Source organism: Numenius arquata, chromosome 4 (assembly GCF_964106895.1).
Source record: "Numenius arquata chromosome 4, bNumArq3.hap1.1, whole genome shotgun sequence".
NCBI lineage: Eukaryota > Metazoa > Chordata > Aves > Charadriiformes > Scolopacidae > Numenius > Numenius arquata.
In genome coordinates, this window is record NC_133579.1 from 75965171 (window position 1) to 75985078 (window position 19908).

At 43.9% G+C, this 19908-nt stretch overlaps 1 protein-coding gene across 1 annotated transcript in view; it reads left to right on the forward strand.

Moving 5' to 3' along the window:
- The first annotated feature begins 1204 nt into the window (after positions 1-1204).
- Positions 1205-19908, forward strand: part of CUL1 (cullin 1) — a 54645-nt gene continuing 35941 nt past the window's right edge. Inside the window, exons 1-2 of the mRNA XM_074146954.1 lie at positions 1205-1267; positions 17672-17964. Of these exons, the coding sequence (XP_074003055.1) occupies positions 17825-17964 (140 nt within the window). The 5' untranslated portion in view covers positions 1205-1267; positions 17672-17824. The remainder of the gene's footprint in view (positions 1268-17671; positions 17965-19908) is intronic.

Consider the following 19908-nt stretch of genomic DNA (forward strand, 5'->3'; position numbering starts at 1 on the left):
GAATAAACAAGACAGGTCTGATGCCAAAGAGTGACTTCTCTGAAACCTGTCTTAATTTTAGTATGATTTTGCATCATCCATTTCATACTGTCACATAGAAAAATTAACTGCCCCAACTTGCAGACTTGCAACCCACATACAAGTGACACAAAAATGCAAGGGAGTTTATAGTTTATCACCATAAAGTTACATAGAGTAGGTACTTTTGCTTAAATTTGTTCACAGATTGCAAAAAGGTTAATGTAACCCTGAATCAGACCAAATGCCTTCGCGTATCTTCCAACTAGCTAACAGCTGAATAATAAATAAAACCGTTTCTTTCAATTCCTACCCTGCTCTTCTCTCTGCAATGTTGTTTCCCAAGTTTTCTTATTAATCTCAAATTCACGATTACAGAAATATCAAACTACGTTCTTATTCCAGGGGCGCTTTAATCACCATCAAAGCTTTCAATGTAACGTTAACCTTGAGGTAACGACTCTCGACGTGAATAATTCAGTCTTGCAGTTTGGTTTAACACTTTCTTGACAAGCTGTTAATGCACAGCTGTACCCCCCCCCGGGCCCCAAGGCTGGGTACGCTGCAGCTCCGTACGGCCAGGACACGCTAGAAGCCCACGTTTCTCATAAACACAAAAGTGTTATGCTTAGTTATGGATGGAGGAAAGTCTTATCACGCCTAACAGTACCATCCTGAAACACATCCGACGACTCCTCTGGCACTCGAGTAACTTGGCGGGGGCTGGGGGGGTGTCGGGGCGATGAACCCCTCGGGCGAGGCGAGGGGCCTGTCAGCCGAGGAGGTGGCGGTCGGCCGGACACCGCCCGCGCCACCGACCTCCCGCCCCTGTCGGGCTCATGCCGGCGGGCCGGCTCCACGAAAGGGCCGAGTCCCCCAGCCCCGCTAACGTCTGCCGGGAACCGGCGAGCCCCAGCGCGGCTGGGCCAGGCCCCGACCTGCCCAGGCTCTTCTCACGGGGGTACGAGGGAAGGAGCTGCCGCCCCGGGCCCCCTCGCTCCGCAGCACCCCTCGCCCGCCTTCAGGTGAGGGGAGGGAGCGGGCGGTTTCCCCCGGCGCGGGCGACCACAGGCCTCAACGCCCCGCGGGCCACGGGGCCTCCCCGCGCCGTCGGCCGGGGCGGGGCGGGCGGCGAGGGGCGGGCCGCGCTCTCCGGGCCGCGCCGGGGGGAGGCGGCGGCAGATCCGGGCCTGGCGGAGGCGGAAGGGGCGGGCGGATGCGGCCTGACTCTGCGGGACGCGCGATGCTGGTGAGTGCGGGGAGGCCGCGGCGTTGTGTCGCAGCGAGGCCGGGCCGGGCCCGGCCCAGGAGGCGGCGGCGGCAGTTCCACTGAGCTGAGGCCACGCAGGCCCGGCGGAGCAGGGCCCGGCACTGAGTCACGCCGCGGGGAGCGGGAGCGGGGGAAGGGGACGCTGGGCCCGGCCTGCCCGCCTTTCTTCTCCCGGGCGCGTACCTGGCTCTGGAGCGAGGGAGGCGGCGGCGGGGGCTGTTCTCCGGCTCGCTCGCAGATCCGGCCCCACGAGCCGCGGGCCGGGTCGGAGCTGGGAGGCCGCTAACTGCGCACTCGAAATCCATCGCCCTCGTTAGGGCGAGACCCTGCCCCGCCGGCTGCCCCGGCCCCGCCAGGTCTGCCCGCTGGCCAGCCTGCCCGCGCCCTCTCTGCCTCCCTCTCCGGGCCGGCCCTCCTTTCCGCCTCCCTGCCCTCCCCCGTGACCGCGGCCCCCGCATGGCCGGGACCGCCACGGTGGCTGCCCCTGCCTTTCTCTCCCGCCCCGCGGGCTCTTAAACCCCGGCCTCTCGGGCCCGTCCTCCCGCGGCCCAGCTCTGCCTCCCCGGCCCCAAGACTGCCCTCCCCAGCCGCCCCAGGCCCTGCTTGTCCCAGGCCTCTACTCTCCCCATGAGCTTTTGTCCGTAACTTCACTGGGCGCTGTTTTCAGGTATTCACCTCCCTTCTGTTCTCCCTGTCCTGTGTGCCACCTCCTTTCACCTTCTTGTATCCCAGGCCTCCCCACAGCCCCAGTGATACTCAGTCTGTCCGGGAGCTGTTTGGTTCTACTTAGAGAAATTCCCCCGTGATCCCAGTACCATCGTGGCTGCTGAGGGATATTCCCCACAGCTCCTTCTTGTCACCTTCTCCAAGTTTCTCTCACTGTCAAGGACTGTGCATCAGGCTTCCCCTTGTTGCCACCTACTGTTGTGGCCTTACCAGAGAAGGTGCCCCCTCTAACCTTTTATCTGTCTGTCTGTTTGTGCATTTATTGCCTGCATCCAGATGACTAGTCCTGCAGTTTTTTTGTCATTGCAAATAATCACCTCGTTTGTTTCCCAGGAACTTTGCCACTGAAAGCTAACTGTGTCCTTACTGGGATCCTTTTCCCATCCTTCTTATTTCCTCTTCAATTTATAGTCCATCACCATAATTATCTCCCTATTACCTTTACCCTTTCAGTTTTCTTCCTCCCAGTAACTGTTTCCTTCACCATGTTTTTTTGCCCTTCTGATCTTATTTTCCTGTCGTTAAAACCTGCCTTGTAATCTCACCTAATACTCTTTCCTTTCCACATGTTCCTTTCCTTTATAGACTCACATGCTGTCTCCCCCACTTTGTATTTAAATCCTCCAGCTGTGCCTTTGAGGAGAAAGGAATTTAACCCTAGGTTATCTGTATACTTGTCAGTCAGCACTAAGAGGACACAGATTACTTCTTTCACCTTTTTGTTTTCATTTGTTTTGTTACTGACTTCCTCAACAACCTTTCCCAGTATATATGTTCATATATAATCATATACCTCCCCCTAATGCACATGCATACCCTGATGCTAGTCTGGGGAAAAAAAAAAAAGTCTGTCTTGGAAATCCTTTTGGCAGGAGTAGGAGGAATAGTCTGGGAGGACCAGAAACGCCTAGTGGCCATGTAGCTTACGTTAGGCTAAATATTGTTCGTAATACCATATTGTGAATTGCTACCTAGTTGATACAGAGTGTGTTTGGAGTTTTTAGAGTAGTAAGATACTTCATAGATACCAAGGTGTGTAGTTTTTACTCCAAAGATACTTCAGAGCACTGCAGGAGTGAACTGCTGCAGTGTTGTGTGTCGGTGGCTGTGTTGCATTGATACTCTGTGTCTCTGCTGGTGATTCTACTAGAAAGAAGTCTTTTTCCCCCCTTTGTGACTTCTCTTGTTTCTCAGTATTTATTACCCAACTTCTTATTTTACGTCTTTCTTAGTTGCTTTGGGTCTTAAGATTGGTTACATTTCCCAATCATTATCATCACCGTGTATTTGAGGTGCCATTGAAACACTGGACGTAGTTGTCCCATAGAGGTGTGGGGAACATTTGATCTTGTGAGTAATTTATACACCTAACTCTAGAATCTGGGGTTGGTGCCTACCGTTAATAGCTTCTTATTTTCTCAGCTGAGTATCTGCAGATCCTAGTAACCTGACAACAGCTCAGAATAACTGAACTAGGCTTCTGGTCTGAATTACTTCTCTGGAGGAAACTTCTTACATTGCTTAGCCAGAGAACATGTAGAAAACAGTTTCTTAGTGTAGACATCTAAATTACACATTCGCACCCCACCCCTCAGCTGACAAAACAGTTGTACTGCTTTAACTAAATGATTTTTCTTCCACCTTAGTCCTTTCTGCACTGGCTTGAACTTGTCTTATAACTTGGGCTTGTTAATTTGGAGCGTCGGCATGAGAAAATTGCATTGCTTTAATTTAAATAATTTAAATTAATTTAAGCTAAATTGATGCACAGTTATTTGGATACTGAATTGGGGGTGGCTTTTTTGAATTTAGCTTATTCTTAGTGTTGGCATAAGGTTTTACATTTTAGCTGTACTGTTATAAGAACAATACTGAGTCCTTTGAGAAAGTTATCTCAGATATTCAGCTTAAAAAATGTTTTCTTACAATTTATATGTTAAGATCTCTGAGTACTGCTTTTCATCTGTTGAGTTTCTCAAGTAGTGCCTAGTTTTCTGTAGTCACAATTACTTCAGTAGGGCCCAGCTTAATGATGAGTCACATCCTGGGTGCCAGTGGTTGCGTGAATTGGGTATACCTGGAGTCTTCTCTCTTGGCATTGAAGTTTGGGGTTTTGTTTGCGGTTTTTTGTCTGTTTGTTTTGTTTTAAATTCCTAGTTGACGAAACAGCTGTAAAGATGCCCCACTTGCATTATACCACTCTCAACATCAAAAATATATATCGTGAATATGAAGTGAGGGGATTGTCCTCATAAGAGGTTGTCAGTGCGTTACAGGTGGATACAGATGTCGTGTGCTACACTCTTCAACCAGGAGGGCAGAATGAGATTGAAGTGTAAGGTGTCTGGATCAGTGCTGCTGCTCAGCAGCGTGGCCGTGCTGTTGTAGTTCCCGGGCTGTCCCAACAGGGTCTGTCTGCCTGCAGCAGGAGGAAAACAGTAGATGTCCCACTTGGATGGGCACGCTGGAAGGATGTCCGTAGGCAGTCCCAGCAGCCTTCAGGTCAATACAATCTTCTTGCTGCATGGAGCTGGGAGGAAGGAAGAGTGTGGAAAAGTTGGTCTTGGAAGTTCTGCATGTGCTTTAGGAAAGCACGAACTTGTTTTAAACTGACTACTTAGGTGCCAACATCTTTTTTTGGCAAGTGTAAACTCAAAAAAAAAATTTAATTACTGTATTTAAGATAATCTTCATGTAAGGAAATGGTTGTTGGAACCAGCGTTTAGAGGCCTAGGTAAAAGTTGTAACCTCTATAGGGTACAAACTTAAACTACAATTTTTTACGGAGACACCATTGAGTTTCCCTTGTTAAAAAAGAAATTCCAGTAAGGAAATAGCAAGAAAATGTAATGGCTGGAAAATTATAGAAAGCTGTTGAGCTTGTCTATGTAAGTTACTTGCTGTTTTATTATAAGAGTTGTAGGTTTATCAGTGGAAGAATGACTACGGATTGACTGCTGATGGTTCTACAGTAATACAGTTCAGACCCATTACTGACATGACTAAATGACTTCCTAATGAAATTGTCCTGAGCTGATGTGCCCTGCTGTGGTGCCTTTACCATAACTACAGAGGTGGAATATTCTCATATTTAAACATCTGTTGCATTATCCAGCATGAGCAGTTACATGAGGTCTAATCAGGGAATGGTTGCCATACAGCTGCTGGGAAAAGCACTGTTTTAGCAAATAGTGCATGTCCCAGTGGGTAATTTGCTGACAGTTTTCTTTTTACCCACAGGACCTCTGATGCCACAGCAGTGAACTGCTTTGTGTTGCCACCTCACCTCTGCTTATAAGTGATGCAGGTCAAAATCAAATATATTTTTTTAAATAAGCCAAACACTTACTGTATTCCACTTTATTTGATGTCACATTTTTCAAATTCCTCTTCATCTGTGAACCCTGAAAAAACGAATGAAGTCTACTGTGAAAATAGGAGAATATTAATTCCATTTTGCACTTCAGGAAACTGGTATAGAGTCATATGTAAATTTTTGCCAGAGTCGGGTTCTCTTTTACTTTATCCTCAAGATTGTCCTACCTTCTTTACCAATTGGATCATGGACTTGTAAAAAGAAGCATGACCAGCAGGCCGAGGGAGGTGATTCTCACCTTCTGTTCTGCTTTCGTGAGACCCCACCTGGAGCACTGCACCCACCTGTGGTGACCCTAGCACAAGACAGAAATGGACCTTATAGAGAGGGACCAGAGGAGGGCAAAAAAAATGGTCAAGGGGCTGGAACACCTCTGCTATGAAGAAAGGCTGATAGAGTTGGGCTTGTTCAGCCTAGAGAAGAGAAGGCTTCAGGGAGACCTTACGGAGGCCTTGCAATATAAGAAAGATGGAGAGAGACTTTTCACTAAGGCCTGTAGTGACAGAACAGGGGGCAACGGTTTTAAACTGAATGAGGGTGGATTTAGATTGGACATAACGAAGACATTCTTTATTATAAAGGTGGTTAGACACTGGGCCAGGTTACCCAGAGAAGTTGTGGATGGCTCATTATTGGAAGTGTTCAAGGCCAGGTTGGATGGAGCTTTTAGCAACCTGGTCTGGTGAAAGATGTCCTTGCCTGTGGCAGGAGGGTTGTACTAGATAGTCTTTAAAAGTTCCATCCAGCCCAAATTGTTCTATGGTTCTGTGATTTTTGAATAAACAGTATAACTTTGATGTGATGGTTTTCCAAGAACTCAAGAAAAATTAATGTCATCTCCTTTCCTTCCCCTTTTGATTATTCTGGTTTTGGACTTGGAAGGTTTCACTGCTGTAGCTTGGTCTAGCAGGTATGAAACGTTACTTGACAAGAGTGCTAAGAATAAATGATCAAATACATTTTCTCTGAGGACTTTGTAGTTAATGCAGTAGATTCAGGTGTCAGTTTAATACTCTTGACTTCTGTTTTTCTTTAAATTCGAAGTACCTAAAGGTGATATAAGATGCTCCTTGTCTTTGGTTTTCATTAGATTTGCTCTAGTTAATGTTGTTGTATGTGTCGATCTTGGTGCTACTGTGAAGGAGTAAAGGAAACTTTTTATTCACACGTAGGATGGTGAGGGTCGTGATGATTGGAAAGTTTTGCCATGTGGACAGCTGCTCACTCTGCTCTGGTAATGTACTGATCTTTTGAAGGCATGGACATGCTTCTCATCTCCCATTCTCATGGAGATATTGTTGGTTTTGCTACTGGGACCCAGATGAATACAATGTAGACAAAAGCTAATTTTTTTATCTTAAAGCAGGGAACTACAAGAACTTGGGTTATTAGCAACGCGGTCAGCCGTAGCTGAACTCGGGAACTTCTTGTTTGCATTTTTAATTTGCATCTGAGGTAACTTGGCTTTTTGTTGTTCTGTGTGTTGAAGGTTGGACAATATCTTAATGTGGATTAGAGTTCAGAAGTAAGGCTGCTGTTGTGACCTTAGTTCACCCTCTTTTGCTCTGTAATTTCATATTGTAAACTTAATTTCATATGTAAATTTGCAAGCTCTTCTCATCTCAGAGCAGTGGAGACTCATCTGGAAGTTTTATCTAAAGTTTGGAGGAAAAAAGAGGGTTATAGGAAACAGTTCTGGTTTTGTTAGCTGTTAGTCTTTCCATCTTGCTTTTCATGGTAGTAATGTCATGGGGAATTGCCCTTGCAGGATCATTAAGGTCTCTAAACTGGCCCAAGGTATTTTGGAGTTTCCAGGGTCTTCTGTGTGTGTTCTTGCTAAACTGCATTTGATATGACTCCTGCTGCCACCTTCTTTTATTTCTTTTTTTTTTTTTTTTCTGTATGCTAAGAAAGCAAGGTGTATTTTTCTGTCTTCTGCTTGGCGTGTTAGGAATCTAGCATTGTATTTTCATGGCTGTCCTCCCTCATTTTCGTTTTTGGCAACTTCCTGGCTGATTCAATAAATCATAGAGTTGGAAGGGACCTTAAAGATCATCGAGTCCCAACCCCCCTGCCCTGGGCAGGGACACCTCCCACCAGACCAGGTTGCTCAAAGCCCCGTCCAACCTGGTCTTGAACCCCTCCAGGGATGGGGCAGCCACAGCTTCTCTGGGCAACCTGGGCCAGGCTCTCACCACCCTCACAGCAAAGAATTTCTTTCTAGTATCTAATCTAAATCTCCCCTCTTCCAATTTAAAACCATTACCCCTCGTCCGATCACTACATTCCCTGATAACGAGTCCCTCCCCATCTCTCCTGTAGCTCCCTTCAGGTACTGGAAGGCTGCTATAAGGTCTCCCTGGAGCCTTCTCTTCTCCAGGCTGAACAACCCCAGCTCCCTCAGCCTGTCTTCATAGGAGAGGTGCTCCAGCCCTCTGATCATTTTCATGGCCCTCCGCTGGACCCGTTCCAACAGGTCCGTGTCCTTCCTGTGTTGAGGACACAAAGGTGGACACAGTGCTCCAGGTGGGGTCTCACGAGTGCAGAGTAGAGGGGCAGAATCACCTGCCGCGACCTGCTGGCCACACTTCTTTTGATGCAGCCCAGGATGCGGTTGGCCTTCTGGGCTGCCAGTGCGCACTGCCGGCTCGTTGAGCTTCTCACCTGCGAGCACTCCCAAGTCCTTCTCCGCAGGGCTGCTCTCCAGCCATTCTCCGCCCAACCTGTATTTGTGCCTGGGGTTGCTGTGTCCCAGGTGCAGGACCGTGCACTTGGCTTGGTTGAACTTCATGAGGTTTGCACAGACCCACCTCTCCAGCCTGTCCAGGTCCCTCTGGGACCTGGCATCCCTTCCCTCCAGCGCCACCCAGCTTGGTGTCTTTGGCAAACTTGCTGAGGGTGCACTCCATCCCACTGTCCATGTCTCTGACAAAGATGTTGAACAGCACTGGTCCCAGTACTGACCCCTGAGGAACACCACTCGTCACTGGCTTCCACTTGGACATTGAGCCACCGACTGCAACCCTTTGAGTGCGACCAGCCAGCCAGTTCCTTATCCCCCGAGTGGTCCATCGGTCAAATCCATGACTTTCCAATTTAGAGACCAGGATGTTGTGCGGGACAGTGTTGAACGCTTTCCATAAGCCCAGGCAGACGACGTCCACATCTTCATGCATGTTGTCCTTCAAGGCTTATGTGTATTTGGGTTTTGTTGTTGTTGTGTGGGGTTTTTTTGTTTTTCTTTTTAATGCAGGTTGTATCTATATATGATTTAAGCCAGAGAGAGAGAATTCTCAAGGCCCTTTGTCTTGTGTAGACCTTTCTTCTTCCTCTTCAGTGTGCTCATATCTTGACTTGATTCTCTCTGCACACAGTATTGTTCTTTTCCTAGTCTGCAGCCTTTCTTTTTCCAGGGTGTAGGAGCTGAGCATAATCAGTGTTTTAAGAAGTTACGAAGCTTATTACTGCAGCTCAGTTAAAAAATACTGTAGTATCTGCATCCTGTCTGTAGAACAGGAAAGCCTGAGACCTCAGGTTAGAAAGGATATTTCAGTTTAGGAGCAGTCTGCAAACTTTGTTCATAAGGATTATTTGGAAGGCAAAAAAGTGAACTCATAGAAGCATAGAATAGTTTGGGCTGGAAGGGACTTATAAAGGTCATCTTCAACTAGATCAGGTTGCTCAGAGTCCTGTCCAGCCTGACCTGCAATTTTTCCAGGGGTGGGGCATCTACCACGTCTCTGGGCAATCTGTTCCAGTGTTTCACCACCCTCATCGTAAAAAAAATTCTTCCTTCCTGTCTAGTCTAACTCTACCCTCTTGCAGTTTAAAACCATTGCCCCTTGTTCTATTGCAACAGGCCCTGTTTTTCCCATCTTTCTTATAAGCCCCCTTTAAGTACTGAAGGGCTGCAGTAAGGTGTCCCCAGAGCCTTCTGTTCTCCAGGCTGAACCAACCCAGCTCTCTCAGGCTGTCCTCATAGGAGAGGTGCTCCAGCCCCCTGATAATTTTTGTGGCCCTCCTCTGGGCCTCTCCAACAGGACCATGTCTTTCCTGTACTGAGGGCCCCAGAGCTGGACCCCCCAGGTGGGGTTTCACAAGAGCAGAGTAGAGGGACAGAATCCCCTCCCTTGACCTGCTGGCCACGCTTCTTTTTGGTGCAGCCCAGGAGAACTCCTTTAAAGACAAGGGTAAAGCTGAAATCAAGAAGTAAAGGAAGAATGTTAAAGAACTAAGAAAAGAATAGGCAAGGAGAAGTGAAAAAGCACGCTCAAACTTGCTTGGTGCTCTTCTGAGGAACGGTGATTTGTGTTTTGGACAAATCCTTGTAATCAGGCATCCAGATTAAAACCATGTTGGTTAAAAAGGCTTTTAGTGAACATGATTGTGCGTAATTTAAGTAAATAAGAAAGGTGTAAAAATTGCAATTCCAGGTTACTGGAATTCTGTTTAAATTTTAAAATAAAGGGCAATTCAAGTATCTTTCTAGCTGTGAAGAACACATCCAGGCTTTTGGTGTTTGGTTTTTTTTTTTCAGCTGGCAGCTGTTTCATTGGCACATGAAGTAATACAGGGGTGTGTTCTTACAGCGCTATAGATAGTATTGGTCAGATCTGTAACACGTACAGGAGGGGTTGGGAATAACATTGAAGCCTTGAATAAAGGCATTTTCAGGGAGGTAAAGTAGCAACTACTCAAACACTTTACACCAAATTTACACAACTTGGTATTAAACTACTGGCAAACGAAGCATACTTGCTTCTACTCTAAACTAGGTGGGGGTTTTTTTGGTGGTGTGTGTTTGTTTGTTTTTAAAATGCTACGCAGGATGCTTTTACCACCCAAAGACAACTTTTGGAAGGGAGTAGTGTATGCATGTATACATCTGCCTTTTTCTCATAATGAGATGAACTGAATTTAACTCTCTTGAAAATAAGATGAGCTAAAGCTTTTCACGCTACATGTAACTCAGTATTTTGTAGTAATACAGAGGAACTGAACATTGTAATTTGCATAATTTGTCTCTTAAATATCTTTTGATACTGAAATGGGGAAAAAAGATTCTCATATTTCTCTTCTGGTACTGATACGATTTCTGGAATAACCATTTTTTACAATAGTTGTGGTTTCATTTTGCTGGAACACAGTACTGGAGAGAGATTCTCCAAACGTTGATTAATTACGCATTTGTAGCATGTAAAGTGCTAAGGACATTACGCTTGCTCCTAGTCTTGCTTTAAGGATTGAGTCACTTGACATGCATGAGCTGTCTGCCTAGTTTATAGTCTGGGTATTTAGTGACCTAAAATACTTCTGGACAGAAATGTCCATGCTGTAAAACGTTGTGTGCAGGACCATAGCTCAAATAAGCTATGTTACGTTATAGTTTTGAGCTCATAATGGTAACCTCAACTGAAGTCAAGTAAACACAAAATAATTAATTTGCAGGTACCTGGATATAAAAAGTGTCTTTGCTATCATAAATTGTGAGTGCAAGTGATTATAGAGACAAAATAGAATTATTTCTCTTGTCTCTTTCCACTCCAAACACAAATGTGTGCTAGAATGGAGGTTGCGTCCTTTAGGTTCAAGAGATGTATTTAACCTGGAAAAATTTTTTCCGAGAAATGGCTTATAAATTGTAAAGGCAAAAAAGTAAAAGGTGAAAGCAAAGGGAAATTTTAAATGTCTCCCCACCCTTCCCCAGCGCTTATACTGGATGAATCTTGGAGATTGTATCTTACAGGCTAACTAGCAGTGGGGGGAGGTATATTGTTCTCAGCTCTGTACTTTGCATTTACATGTCTTTTCAAAAGGTGCGTGTTTGCATGACTTCAAGAGGAATCTTAAGCCTGGTTTGTGGGATGGATGATTTGCAGTGTCGTATCTGTGAAACTGTCCGTGTTTGCTAAGAGAGGGTATATGAATAATAAATTGACTTCTTTGGCTATGAGAGGGGCTTGGTTTATTTTTTGGTAAGTTTTGTATCAAGCCTAACAATGAAAACTATAGATATGCCTTTGGATGCTTACTGTAAGGCAAAAACTTGCCAAATACTTTGATATGGTAATACTTCAGGGTCACTTCAACCATAGCAATTTTGAAATTTATGTGAGCTAGAGTATAAACCAGCATCCAATATCTGAAGTTGTTTTAAAAATAGTGTAAGAAAAGCAAACAGCTTGTGTTACAACAAAGGTGGTGTTTCATGTGCTTCTGGTTTAGTTTTTTTTTTTGTGTGCTTGTGTTGTATGGTGTTGGTTCAATCAGTATTGCATATCTTGGGTAAATAACCTTAATAGTTGGCTTGGCTTGGTGTGGAGGGAGCAGAGACTTTGAGGGAGTAAAACTGGTTGGGAACCTTATTGAGTGTTGCTGTTTGCTAAATACAAGAGCGTCTGTGGAATTTCTGGATCAGAGTTGCTGAAATACAGGAGCAGGAGAGCCGGATAAGGTAAGTTAGAGGACTAAAGCTGGAAAAACGGAGAGGAAAGACTTTGGCAAGAGAAATTTCATCTTGCGTTCTTAAGTGTGTGGCTGCATTAAACTTATTCCTTTTTTCTTGTCTTTTGAAGCCAAAGATTAAGTGTATATTGTGCTTCATCATTTCAGCACAGAGGGCTGGTCTTTAGCTTGCAGAGGCCATTTAAATGAACATCGTGACTGTACCAATTTTTATAAAAGTTGTCAAACTGCAGCCAGTGTCCAAATGAACTTGTACTGTATTTCTGTTACTGGGAAACTTGCATTCAGTTTTAGAAAATGGATTTGAGGCAGTGTACAGAGGTGAAATTCTGATTATTTTTATTTTTTTTTAAATACATACTTGTAAACTTTAGGAACTTCATAACAAGGTTATTTTTAATGGTATTCATTCCACCGTAGGTTACGAGTGAAACTTGCTTCTCTTCCCTAATGTGTTTGTTTTCAGGATGATTGAATCTGGTCGCTTTAGCTCAAGCTATTAGGCCTGACAAGAATGCTCTCCACGTGTTTGAATTTAGACAAGGGAAATTGATTTGGAAATGACTGAGACTAGGTCCTGTGCCTCCCGACCCTGTCTTTAAAAAATGCTGTCTGGGCTCTTGGGTCAGTTGGAAAACCTTGCTCTGGACCTGTAAGTTCTTACTGGGCCAAGAAGCTGACAACTTCAAATTCTGTCTGTAATTATTGAAATAAGCTCTCTTGAAATTTGTAGGTGAGAAATAAGTCATTGTGGGAGGACAACAGGTGATGCATAGGCCTTGGAGCTGTGAAGCTGAAAGTTATGTTGTATTAGGACATAAAAACGAAGTAGTCGCTCCAGCAGATGGCTTGAGATGCTGTAAATCTGGTGGGTTTTATTAACGTTTTTTAGATAAAAGTAAGATTAACTGTCGGATTTTCTTATAGGCCTTATTTGTCATACACATCGTTTTCCTCAGATGGGATATCTAAAAGAAATACCCTTTATTAGACAATCAGCAGAAACAAAACCAGTTTTCCAATGCGATGTGTTTCCTTGCATGTGAGGTGTGTCATGCCGTGTCCCCCCCACCCCAGTAATGAAGAGCGTATCCCTCTGTCCTGCAAGGCTGTTGTTCTAAAGTTTTTAGAAATATTACCTCTTTTTGACAACTGACACGGGCAGAAACGACAGTTTTGTTTGGCAGAAATATTACCTCTTTTTGACAGTTGGCGTGGGCGGAAATGACAGATTTGTTTGGTGGTGTTTTAATTGCAGTGCTTGAATGCAGGGGTGAAAGGTAGGATGGCGTTGAATGCTCTCATACTGCTGTATCAAATTGGGTATTTATCAGCTGGAAACTGCAGGAGCAATTTTTTTTTTTTTTTTTCGTGTAAATATAGCTGGTCCTGGTGATAACAATGAAGTCTGGGTTCTCTGGTCCAGAGCTACAGAGCAGATGTTGCGACTCGGGCAGGTGGTCCTGTCCATGCAGCAGGTCAGCAGCAGGTTCCATCTGTTGGGGCGAGAAAGCAGGGTGACAGTCAGTTCAGGACTGACTTACGCATAGTCCTGCCAGCAGCAGCACTTCCAAAGGCAAGAGATCTCACTGATGTAAAGGTTATGACTTCATGTTGAGGTTTTAATTCATCCGTAGCAATTCATGGTTCTGGGGAGGGCAGTTGCACGCAGCCCGAGCACAGAGAAATGGTAGACTTCTAAACTCTCTTTTCTCCCTCGTTATAAGTTTAGCAATCGGGACATTGGGTAAAGAGATGCAGTGTAACGACTGTGGGCCAGATTTCACCTTCCAGAATTGTTTGCCTAGAAGAGGTTTTCTGTGCGTGGATCACAAAAATAATTTTGAAAGCTACACTTAACGCTTTTCACATGAAATAGAATTTCATATTCTCACCGTGTGTGTATAGTGACAGCTGTGCTGAGTAACAAAGCCTTGTTTTATCCCTCCTCTCTCTATACATGTAATACCATAGCTTAGTTTAACTACTTAATACTTTAACTACAAAATCATATTTATGAAAGCAACTCTTACGTAGTGAAACTTTACCCATCTTAAGGTAATATATTAATAATTACTTTTCTATTTTTCTGCACATGAATAAATCCGATAAAAATGAGTAGTAGTTTATAGCATTATTAATCTATTGCTCCATTTTCCAACTGTGTTAACCAGTAACTAACCGGGAAAAGTAAATTATTTGAGTCTAGGAAATTAGCGACATGATGCTATCATTCTGTATTCATGTCTTTAATTGCAAAATTTAAATTGGAAGCCCGCCAAGAGATAGTGAGGCAATGTTGTCAAATGTGGTGGAATTTATTCCTTATAAAGAATATTTCTATGTAGTGGACTGCATGAGAAAACAAAAATCAAAATTAAATTCTTTCTCATGTCATTGTTTTTATTGGCTACATCCTGAGTTATATATTGAGGGTTACTTTAGGGGGAAGGGAGGGAAAATTAGTACATTGTGCTAGAGCAACACCTTGAGTTTAAAAGATTCTGGGAAAAGGTAGTATTTGTAGATGCACCAGGGTACCTAAAAACTAGGAGATGCTTAATTAGAGAAGAAAATTAAAAATTTCCATTGTCATACAGGGAGAAACTCCACATCCATGGGCAGCCAGTGACCACAGGCTTGCAATGGAAGGGTGGTTGCCTCTTCCTGGCACCTGGAGAGATGTCTGAGTAAGAGCCCTGGCTGTCACTCCCCACTGCAGCCTTCCTGGGAAGGGACCTTAGCCTGGTTGTGAACTGTTATAATGGTATGCTTTCTGCTAGTTAGCAAGGGGTTGGCCTTTTGTTAGGAACTTCTATACAACAGTGAAGTATTCTGTATTAGTGGCACCAAAATATTTTTACTAAAATGCACTGTAATTCTAGGCTGCTTGCTTTTTGCAGAATAATGGTCAGTTACTTTCTACATCTACTGCAGTCGTAGTAGAGTTGTAGATTTAGAATCATAGAATCATAGAATGGTTGGAGTTGGAAGGGACCTTAAAGATCATCGAGTTCCAACCCCCCTGCCCTGGGCAGGGACACCTCCCACCAGACCAGGTTGCTCCAAGCCCCATCCAACCTGGTCTTGAACCCCTCCAGGGATGGGGCAGCCACAGCTTCTCTGGGCAACCTGGGCCAGGCTCTCACCAACCTCACAGCAAAGAATTTCTTTCTAGTATCTCGTCTAAGTCTCCCCTCTTCCAATTTAAAACCATTACCCCTCATCCTATCACTACATTCCCTGATAACGAGTCCCTCCCCATCTCTCCTGTAGGCTCCCTTCAGGTACTGGAAGGCTGCTATAAGGTCTCCCTGGAGCCTTCTCTTCTCCAGGCTGAACAACCCCAGCTCCCTCAGCCTGTCTTCATAGGAGAGGTGCTCCGGCCCTCTGATCATTTTCATGGCCCTCCGCTGGACCCGTTCCAACAGGTCCATGTCCTTCCTGTGTTGAGGACACAAAGGTGGACACAGTGTTCCAGGTGGGGTCTCACGAGTGCAGAGTAGAGGGGCAGAATCACCTCCCGCGACCTGCTGGCCACACTTCTCTTGATGCAGCCCAGGATGCGGTTGGCTTTCTGAGCTGCCACCGCGCACTGCCTGCTCATGTTGAGCTTCTCACCCGTGAGCACTCCCAAGTCCTTCTCCTCAGGGCTGCTCTCCAGCCATTCTCCGCCCAACCTGTATTTGTGCCTGGGATTGCTGTGTCCCAGGTGCAGGACCGTGCACTTGGCTTGGTTGAACTTCATGAGGTTTGCACAGGCCCACCTCTCCAGCCTGTCCAGGTCCCTCTGGGACCTGGCATCCCTTCCCTCCAGCGCCACCCAGCTTGGTGTCGGCGGCAAACTTGCTGAGGGTGCACTCCATCCCACTGTCCATGTCTCTGACAAAGATGTTGAACAGCACTGGTCCCAGTACTGACCCCTGAGGAACACCACTCGTCATTGGCTTCCACTCGGACATTGAGCCACCGACCGCAACCCTTTGAGTGCGACCAGCCAGCCAGTTCCTTATCCCCCGAGTGGTCCATCGGTCAAATCCATGACTTTCCAATTTAGAGACCAGGATGTTGTGCGGGACAGTGTTGAACGCTTTCCATAAGTCCAGGTGGATGACGTCTGTTACTCTGCCTTCGTCTACCAATGTTGTGGTAATATCCTAAAAGGCCACCAAGTTTGCCAGGCATGACTTGCCCTTGGTGAAGCCATGTTGGCTGTCACCAATCACCTCCTTATTTTCCAGTTGCCTTAGCAGAGATTCCAGGAGGATCTGCTCCATGATCTTGCCGCCACAGAGGTGACACTGACCGGCCTGTAGTTCCCCAGGTCTTTTTTTCCCATTTTGAAATTGGGGTTATGTTTCCCCTTTCCCACTCAGCAGTTTGTAACCATGTCTTCTCTTGCATCTGTGGAGAGTTCAAATAGTACCTGATTTAAGGGATCAGAAAGCTTCTTCTTTCCTGGATTGTAGACATCGAATTAATTGTCTTGCTTTTTATTGCAATGCTGACTTAAGATCATAGTCCAAGATTGTGGGTGTGTAGCGTGCACAGAGTGTTTCCCCGCAGTCCAGGCAAATGGCTACTTTTGGACCTTTGTTCTTTCTGGCTTTGATTGCTCAGTCGTGAAAATCCGTCATTGTTAGTACTGCAGCAGGTTCCCTTTCTAGGAATTAAAGAAGTTAAATACAAATAAGGTATGGTCTGTATTACACTTCACCATGATGATGCGTTATTCCCATGTGTCTTTAGTAACCAGTTTGCTGTAATTATAGAAACAGAATGGCAAGGTTGAATTTTTAGTGTATGTTTTATAAGATATATATTGATTGAATTCTTGTTTTTCCATCTAATCTTGTAAGTAATTGTTGCTCATGTAAAAAGAAAAATTAGCTCCAGGAGCAGTTTATGTCTGTTTGAAATGAGGCAGTACTTGTTGCTCAGATTGACATAATGAAAATACTTCTCCGTGTTTTTTACTTAGAGCTTGAGATTTAAATGCTTGATAGCATTTAAATGATAGATAGATGGTAAAGGACCGTGAGGAGTGGTAACTTACGTGTTACTGCAGTAAGACAGTCATTGACTAAAAAAACCTGAAGAAATGTCTCGATCTTAGCTGGTCTTTTTAGGGTCAAGGAGAAAAGGCAGAAGAGATGTCCTATAAATAATTGGGTGGGGGTCAGAGAGGGTATAATAGAATACTTAATCTTTAAAACAGTGTGAAACCTGGAGTAGAACATGCAATAGCCTAGAAGCGGCTATTACAAAGCACCTATGACATACTGTAGATCCTAAAGGACTGTCTTTATTTTCTGCTGCTTGAAGATCAAAACCAAATAATAGGGTTTATCAGGTCTCGGCCTATAGTATCCTTGAAATTATGGAAAGTTCTTGCGAGTGTTTGCTGGCAGGCTCTACAGGAGAGATTTATCATAAAGCTTTATTCTTGTCTATAGAAGGATGGCAAAAAGTCATCATGTTTCACTGTGTTTTGAATATTTCAGTGAATGGGCTGTAGGGTACAGAATCATGGAATGGTTTGGGCTGGAAAGCACCTTTAAAGATCATCTAGTCCAACCTCCCTGCCTTGGTACCTACAGGCATTGGGCAGATCTGTGCGCTAAGTCAACTTTTGTAGTGGATTGCTGAATTGTGGAATTATGTTCCTTGGTTCTGGTATTGGAGATCTCATCACCGATTTCTCATCTGTATAAATGAAAACGTTTCAATGGAATCATTAATTTTGTATCTTTTTCCTCTAGTGTGAATGAATTTGGGCTGTCATATAACGTGTATAATTTCTTTTCCTTTTGCAGATTGTCTTCCTGGGAAACATCACTCTTTATATGTAAAGACTATCTTGCTGAGTTGCTGCAACTGAGTTTAGAATGTTACTTGACTTGTGATTCTGATGGAGGAATAACCAAATCTCAGGCTGCTGCATTGGAAGACTTTACAGGAAATACAAAATGTCATCGAATAGGAGTCAGAACCCGCATGGACTTAAACAGATCGGTCTTGACCAGATATGGGATGACCTAAGAGCTGGAATTCAACAGGTTTACACCAGACAAAGTATGGCAAAATCTAGATACATGGAACTCTACACGTATCCTAATGCCTAAGCCAGTTAGTACTTTCACTGTTAGTAGATTAGAGGTAGCTTTTTACTTCTCTAAACTAAGATTTTTTTCATAACTGTTTGACTTAATAGCTTTTAAGAATTAATTTTATTTTGAAGATTAGCCTTTTCTGTTTAATCTTAATGGCAAATAAGCAGGAAGGTGCTGTTGTCTGGAAAACTGTCTCCGTAATTATGGCTAGCTCTGAATTTCAGGTTTGATTACTATTATCTTTGACAGAGAAGATGTTTAAAGTGATTTTATTAATAGATGTAATTTTGAGTCCACAATACACCAAAAGAAAACAGAAATTCTTTTTCCTTTATATGTTAGTCTCCGGCATTAAGCTGCAGGTTTTGTTGGTAATAATGTGTGCTTACCTGGATTTTTTTTTTTTTTCTTGTCATCCTCAGAGTAGTACTTTACTCTTGAGTTGGTTTTATAATTTTCCGGCTGGAGTGAGAATGCGCCCAGTGGATTTCTCTTGAATTCCTAGCTTGCATCAGAGAGCTATTGAAATTTTCCAGCATCTCCCGGTTCTAGGAGTTGTTATATAAGATGCTGAAAGGGGATTGTGTTCATCCTTGTATGTGTGTGCTGAAGTACTACTTGGAAAAGTGTAGGAAACTTGTTTCTGTCAGTTAGTGCGTAAGGATCTTTTATAACTTCTTTGAAGTAGGGATGTGCCTCTTGCTGTATTATAGATTCGGTGTTTGACTTCACTTTTTTAGAAAGTGAGAAATCCTTCCTTTATGTTCCACGTATAGAGTGGCGTGTAAATGGATTTGGTGAGGAGCCACCTCTGTTTTGCATCTGTTGTTCTGTGTTCGCTCTCGTAACCGTGTATTGCTCAGTAGAGTAAGCGCTGCTTAGGAAGGTGGTGGTACAGCAGAGTGTGTAGGTATACCAGAAGAGAAATGGTGACTGAATATGTTTCCTGTCTGTCTTTAAGTAGTTCTACTATTTTTCTTTATCAATTTTAAGGGGTTTTTTTAATAAATGTTTTGATACATAAATTAACTTCTAAAGCTGTTGTTGGCAATGATTTGGAATTACATGTGAAATTTTAGTCTGAGGTTATTTTGAAAGGACAGAGCTTTTATAAAAGAAAGAGGAGCTTGAAGTGTATAAAGTCATTAATTCTGTATTTCTCTGAACTTCCTAAGGAGATGGAGAAGTTTTGTTTTCTGACATGTAATCTCAGAGTCAATGTTTGACTTTTATCTGTGCCTGCAGAATCCATGTTCCTTGGGTGGGTAGGAGAAGCCCTGCGCAGGCTGCTGAGTGTTTCTAGGGTACTACTTTAATAGTGATGGGAAGATGAAATAGCATTTGATTTAGGGTCAGAACATTTCTTAAGGACTTAAAATGACTGTTCAGCATTGTTCTTGACTGAATGAAACAAGTCTGCAAAAGTTGAATGTCTGATAGAAGTCTGACGTGTAGTAGAACCTCTGAGAGAGATGTTTCTTCTGAGTGCCTCTAATATACTCCTGTTTGTGAGGTCAATCAAGCAGGGCAGCTGAAGACTAAGTATTTATTATAGTGGTAATGTTAAAACACTTGCTTTTTTTTCCCTCTCCTTCTGATGTTCTCAAATATTCTTGTTTGTTACTTTTGTAAGTGAATTAATCTAGTGGATTATTTTGATGATTGGCTTTAATTGCGGATTAATTTAATAGTCTGATAACTCAGAATACTTGACAGCAGTTAAGGCTTTTTAATCTACTATGAAGATAACAAAGCACTTCGCATTCTATACCAAGCGCATATGTTCAAAAGTTGTGCTTAAAACATTACTCCCCTCTCGGATGCGGTATCTGTAATGTACGTGCTCAGTCTTTGCGTGCAGCAAGTCAAATAGATTGATGGACTTTTATTTCGACAAGCTCTGCTGGTCAGACAGCTCGGTCTGGAAAGCAGAACGGATG